The following is a 7,033-nucleotide window of genomic DNA, read 5'->3' on the forward strand; positions in this document are numbered from 1 at the left end:
TTGCTGAGCAATGGGCATTTTTCGGTTATTTCTGAAAGAGCCCTACTACTACTACTACTACTACTACTACTACTACTACTACTACTACTACTACTACTACTACTACTACTATTTTTACTACTACTACTACTACTACTACTACTACTACTACTACTACTTCTACTTCTAATATTTCTACTACTACTACTACTACTACTACTACTACTACTACTACTACTACTTCGACTACTACTTCGACTACTAATACTACTACTACTACTACTACTACTACTACTACTACTACTACTACTCCTACTATTACTACTCCTACTATTACTACTACTACTACTACTACTACTACTACTACTACTACTACTACTACTATTACTACTACTACTACTACTACGACTACTACTACAACTACTACTACTACTACTACTACTACTACTACTACTACCAAGGCTACTACTACTACTGCTATTACAACCACTGTTACAACAACTACTATTATTAATATCATCATTATCATAATTATTATCACTGTATATTTCCATGTCCATCCAGTCTGAGACCCCATTCGGCGGCCTACAAAACAGAAGGTCTTCCACCCCTCTAGGGACTTCCATCGCTGCCAGAAACAACATACTAGGTAAGAATGTCATAAAATGGCAAAAGGTATTTATATAGGGCATATTTATTCCACTTTTACTGTCATGCTACTTGTTAAATGCCATTCCCTGGTGTGGAAGTGCCAGGTCCTTATAAGAAGAGAAGTTATTACTTACAATTGGATTGAATTTCGTGGTCTTTGCCGCCCATCTGGTTTTCAAAGAAATGATTTTATGTTTTTATTGTTTTTGTTGTTGGCTGAAGAAGGGTTTTGGGCCTGAAATATTCTGTGTTTGGTATTTGTTGGGTTCTTTTTTAAACTGTTATGTTCATTTTTGTTTATTACTATTTACAGTCCATAGCCTCTAGTTGTATAGTATCACTTAGAAGAGAGACATAGAAGTCTACATTTTCCCAGAGCAACATATGGCTTTGAATCATTGACAATAACAAAGGCAGACTATCCGAACCAGCGACCACCTGAGCTCTAGCCCTTCGGTCTTGTGCCATGAGGTAGAAGTTAGACGTCTTTTGTAGTTGTTCCAGGTGACTATAAAGTGTGTTACTGATGCTTGGATTTGATGGGAGGAATGTACATCTCAACAAAGGCAGATGAAAAGAGAATAAAATGCATTTGAGATGAAGTTCTACAGAAGGGTCTTAAGAATCCCAACAACAGCCAAGATATCAAACATCTGCATCTTGGAGAGACTATAATTCCTAAAGACCACTATTTGCTGGTGCTCCAAGACCTAAATGTGTTGCGAGTGCTGTAAAACCTTTATAAACAAACAACAAAATAGACGGCTAGCCTCATGTCAACCATCAAGAAATTGCGGCTGTCAGACTTTGGTCACATCAAAAGACATGTTTCAATAGCAAATCTTTGCATGGAGGGTGCCTGTGAGGCCAAATCGAGAAGCAGGAGACCAGGAGGAGGTGGTCTCAAGACATCAGACTGGATGGGGAAAACAACCACAGAAAGCAAAACACATGGCACACTTTAAAACCAGAGAGGATTTCCGTCTGGCTATTGAGAAGGCTGTGTTGACAGCGAGAAAGCTGTTATTAGGCCAGGCCAATTTACAGCTGAGTATAGTGAGAGGGACTCAAGATAGATGCTATAATTGATACTAAATTTTTTAATTGGTAGATAGTGTTCATTGTAGAGTCTCTCCTCTCTCTCTCTCTCTCTCTCTCTCTCTCTCTCTCTCTCTCTCTCTCTCTCTCTATCTCTGTCTTTCTCTCTCTGTGTCTCTCTCTCTATGTCTCTCTCTCTCTTGTCTGTCTCTCTCTCTCTTCTCTCTCTGTCTCTCTCTCTCTGTCTCTCTCTCTCTCTCTCTCTCTCTCTCTCTCTCTCTCTCTCTCTCTCTCTCTCTCTCTCTCTCTCTCTCTCTCTCTCTCTCTCTCTCTCTCTCTTTCTCCCTGCCATGTGGAGAGTGCTGTAGCAGTCAGGCCTCATGTTCAGCTCCCATCACCAAAAAGGTTTTTATTTTCTATTGCCATCTGCCACATCTCTCCTCCCTTCATGTCTTTGTACATTGACGTGTTTGTGTGTGTGTATTTTCACAGCCAAACAAGCCCTGGACGTGCGAGGCAACAGTCTACAGGTTGTTGGTGGGATGGAGGCAGTGGGCCATTTCCACCCAGACATTCTAGAGGACACGCAAGAGGGACCACAGGACGAGGTCATCAGGACTCATTGGAGTGAGTGGGCCATTTTTTAACCATTTAAAAAAAAAATGTATGAGTCATTAGCAGTGGCGTGGCATGCCTACAGTATAAGGTGGTGCCAGAATCAGATTAAAATGACTTGAAACATGCCATAGTTGTAAATACAAAAGAAAGAAAAAAAAATTAAAGAAAAGACTTACTCAAATAAGTAAGTGGCGGTCTATACCATTTCTCTGTTTTTGATATTTTTTTTAAATGCTATAATCCATTTTTAAAAGATGGAGTGGTGCCAGGCACCAAATCAACCAATGTAGCCACGCCCCTGGTCATTAGGCTTATCGAGCTCAAATTTATTTCGGTTTATGTAGCGTTGAATAAAGATCCCTTAATAATGGGGACCCATCTTCTCAAAGTAGTGTTATATCAGGCTGTATCATCATCATCATTGTCTTTTTCACCCTGGGTCAGGCTATAGGCCACAGACAAACAGTTTCCATCCTTCTCTATCGTGAGCTAACTTTTTTTTATCTCATTCCATGTCTTACCACTTCTCTGTATATCAGCTTCTTTAATTCTTCTCCATGTTTCTCATGGCCTTCCCCTTGATCTTCTGCCCTGAGGGTTCCAGTCCAATACTTTCTTTGTTATAGTTGAATCCCTACTCCCTGTGTATGAATCCCGTCCCTCTCCCTGAATATAAAATCTTCTAACCAGACTTGAGGTGTTTCTGTCCGGATTGTATCCAGTGGGTTTCGCTTACTCCAAGTATATGCAGCCTGTATCTTCTCATCTCAGGCTGTATAAGGTGCCAAAAATGTGGTTCTATATCAAAACAATCTGACATGTGAGCTTTGATTGGTTTGTATTTCTTTAACAATAACAATTGTCCTCTATTAAAAAATTTAAAAGTAATCCTTCAGAGCCGTAAGACCCGTGGGTCAGGAGTTTGTCCAGGTTTCTGTAGCGTTCAACTCACTCACCCACTCAATGCTCTCCTGGCCTGCTGGCACTTGCAGACACTGGGTGGGTTCCTGACCTCCCATAGTGGGCAGGGGGGTATATACTGTATCTTCTATCCCCTTATATCTGTTTTCCAACATGCTTTCTATCTTTGTCTTGGAATGTGATTACTTAGTTTTGTCCTGGCCTTGGCTGGGAGGGAAACAGTCAAATGCATAGTTATTGTTTTGGGAGATTATATTTTTTTTCCTTGTAAATCATCTCTCTGTTATGTATTATTATATTTGTTATTTTGAATGTATAATGTAAGCATTTGAGTGTTTCCTCTTTTTTTGATTTTGTGCTTGTGTCCGGATGAGACTTGTAGGTGATCCCAAACTAAGTACATTGGTGGTATGCTCTTGGAATCTACATCTGATCCCTATTTTTTCCCAGGTCCCCTTTGTCTTACTTTCTCTTGGGTGCTTCAATTGTAATTCTAGAACTTTTTACTATCCCATTTTCTTCATTTTTACTGGCGCTGATATGACCTAAATGTGTTGCAAGTGCTGTAAAACCCTTAAAAACAAACAAACAAAAACAGCATTTGCAGACACTGAGACAATGCAAGGAATCTCCACTTGGTCCTGTCAGCAGCTATTATATCTTGGGGTCATCTGGAGGTACAGACAGACCTCCCTGCTTTAGGTCCCTCTCTATGGTACATCTCCAGGCCTCCTTGGGGCAGCCTCGCTTTCGCTTCCTCTTTCCTTGGGGTTTCATCGCAAAGCCTTCCTATAGCGTTAAACTGGAAGTAGCAATTGCTTGCTACCCTGTAAATAGGATGCTAGTCTATTGCAAAGTACTTTACACCAGATCTAACATACCCAGCTACCCAATCAGTGCTGGGTGGACAGTGGGTCCGGAAAAAAAAACTCGATTGCATGCAGAATTTTATTTGTTTAATAATAAAATAAGAATAAATGGATAAGACATAAATCTTCTCTATAAAAGACACAACACCAGTCAGAGACAGTGGATCACAAATCCATTCTACCCATTGGATCAAATCATGTCTCTTTTGTATTGGAATTTTTATTTATTCCCCATCCCCCCTTCGAAACATCCCTTTTTATTTTGTTTGGGGGGGGGGGGGGAGAATTAGGAGGTGAGGTGTTAGTATCGCGCAAAGGGGGGGGGGGGGGGGGGGGAGATGAGTTTTTTGTTTGTTTCTATGTTTTTATGTGTTTGTCTTTTATTTTTTTTTAATTTGATTTATTCAAGTCCGAGTCTCGTGAAAAAATATATATTTATCGATTCAGCCAAGAACTACTGCATTTGGGGGGGGGGGGGGGGGGGGGGGTATGGGATCATGACAGTTGTCAGCATAAAGCACAATCTACTTGTGTTACATGTATGTGGTGTATTGAAATGATTTCGTGGTTCGTTATTTGATTTTTGTGTGTACACTTTTTCCAGGCTTGTCCCCCAGCCTCGATCGATGGCCTTTGACCGGGTATATAACCTTTGACCTATGCTTTGTTGTGTAACAGTCAATAATATCAACATTGTATTTTTTATTTTTTTTTAAATTAATTCAAGTTTTCCACACTAGACGTTCTGACAGCAATGATTGCCAATGCACTTCAACTTGTATTTGGTTGGCTTGTTTCATGTTTTTATTTTGTTTTTTAATAAATTATTTATCATTTTGACTGTTTGTGGGTGTGGGGGGAAGGGGGGGGGGGAGGGGTTGTGTGTTTGTGTGTGTATTTTAATATATATATATACATATATATATTTATTATATATATATATTATATATAATAGTGTTGTGTGTGGTGTTTTGTGTGTGTGTGTGTGTGTGTGTGTGTAAGTGTGTGTTTGTGTCAAAGGAGAAAGACAGTTTTGTAAAGTGAGGGCACAAAGAGGATGCAAGGGAGCGAGAGAGAGAGAGAGAGTGGGGGGGGGGGGGGGGGGGATATTTTTGCATAAATATCCGTTGTGACTATATCTTGTGTGTGTGTGTGTGTGTTTGTGTGTGTGTCTGAAGTACAGTCAGATTTAGAAAGAGAGATAGATAGATAGATAGATAGATAAGGTAAGAAAGAGAGAGAGAGAGAGGGAGGGATAATTTTACGTAAATATCTTTGTGTCTATATCTTGTGGTTGTTTGTTGTGTGTGTGTGTGTGTGTGGAAATACAGTTAGGCAAAGATAGAGGGAGAGAGAATGAAAAGAGAGAGACTTTCATAACAATATATCCTAATCTTTGCCAATTCCTCAGTTAGAAAAGCACAGAGCACAAACTTTTGACCAGCACCCGATTGACAAATTGTCCTTCAGCACACATTGACAAAATGTCTTTATGCACACATTGACATATATATTGTCTTTATTTGAAGCATAAATGACAAATTGTCTTTATAAACAATTTGACAAATTGTCTTTATGCACATATTGACAATTTGTCTTTTATGTACACATTGACAAATTCGTTATCACAAATTGACAAATGTCTTTATGCACACATTGACAAAATGTCTTTATGCACACATTGACAAAATGTCTTTATGCACACATCAAGTCAGCACCCGAGTCTGACAAGATTCCATTGTTTGCTTGAGTCCATTTACAACACATTATAACCCGACACTAAATTAATTATGACATTTTTATTTTAATCCCTTTATAGCAGAATTGACTTTCTAGTGATAAATTCATTCCAGTAACTTCGCAGCATGTGGCTCAGCGCTATAATGGGTCTCTGTCTCTGCTTCTTACCCGAAAGGCTCCGAGTTCAACCACACCCGCTGCTCTGTGTGGCCTTGAGCAAATCACCTTGCACCTGTTCAATAGGCAGCGCTGAAATGTAGCTGCCGCCTGGGTTATTCCAGTCTTCCCTCGGAATAGACCCTGAAGACAAATTTCCCCAAGGGGGATGAATTAAGGGAATTTTATTTATTTTATCAAGAAAAATGAATTATCGAAAAAAATGTGGGTTATGTGGACAAATCCCCAGAATGATGTTTTGGAAGGAAAGTTAGTGCCGCTGTTCAAGGGTTAATACTTAATATTGCTTCTTTTTCTATATATTTCTTTTGAATGTTATACAATATTGGATATTCCGTTGTGAAAGTTTATTGTAAAAGAACTTTCTTAGATAGACTCATCGGAAATTTTAAATGGTCTGTCGTTGTTTTAATCGCCAATACGCTTTTTTATAATAAATATATTTATGACCTTGTTTTTGTTTGTTTTTGTTTTGTTTTTTTTTTTTGTTTGTTGTTTTTTTTTTTCATTAATTTTGACATTTATCCCACAGCTTTCAATCAGCACAGTTTTGTCTAATTAGTAATGTAAATTTTGGACTGTTTGTGTATGTCTGTGTGTGTGTGTGTGTGTGCGTGTCTGTGAGTGTCTGTTATCACATAATATGAGCATGTATACATAACATTAAGAAGCAAATTATTTGAAAACATTTAAATGTTTTTAAGCCACTCATGCAACCTCTTGAAGCAGCAACATTTATTTTCAGCAAAACTTATAAATTTTGAGTTCAAATGAATGTCTTTATTGACGACCCATAATTATTCATTCTCTTCCTATTTCTATCCTAGTGCCTAAAGCTGATGAAATCGGAATAGGCACTATACAAATGCCATTTATTATTATTAATTATTAATTATTATTATTATTATTATTATTATTATAGTAGTATTGTAGTAGTAGTATAGGTAGTAGTAGTAGTAGTAGTAGTAGTAGTATTATTATTATCATTATTATTATTATTATTTTATTATATTATTATTATTATTATATTATATTATTTT

The 7,033-nt window shown here is 38.0% G+C and overlaps 1 protein-coding gene across 1 annotated transcript in view; it reads left to right on the forward strand.

Moving 5' to 3' along the window:
* The window catches only part of LOC144972315 (protein FAM149B1-like), a gene marked incomplete in the record, with an annotated part of 145,774 nt that overhangs the window by 126,817 nt on the left and 11,924 nt on the right, over nucleotides 1–7,033 (forward strand). Inside the window, 2 exon segments of the mRNA XM_078913408.1 lie at nucleotides 544–628; nucleotides 2,161–2,295. Coding sequence (XP_078769534.1) covers nucleotides 544–628; nucleotides 2,161–2,295 — 220 coding nt within the window.

The sequence above is a fragment of the Berghia stephanieae genome, chromosome 5 (assembly GCF_034508935.2).
Source record: "Berghia stephanieae isolate SIO BIC M18660-M18661 chromosome 5, UCSD_Bste_1.3, whole genome shotgun sequence".
Taxonomy (NCBI): Eukaryota; Metazoa; Mollusca; class Gastropoda; order Nudibranchia; family Aeolidiidae; genus Berghia; species Berghia stephanieae.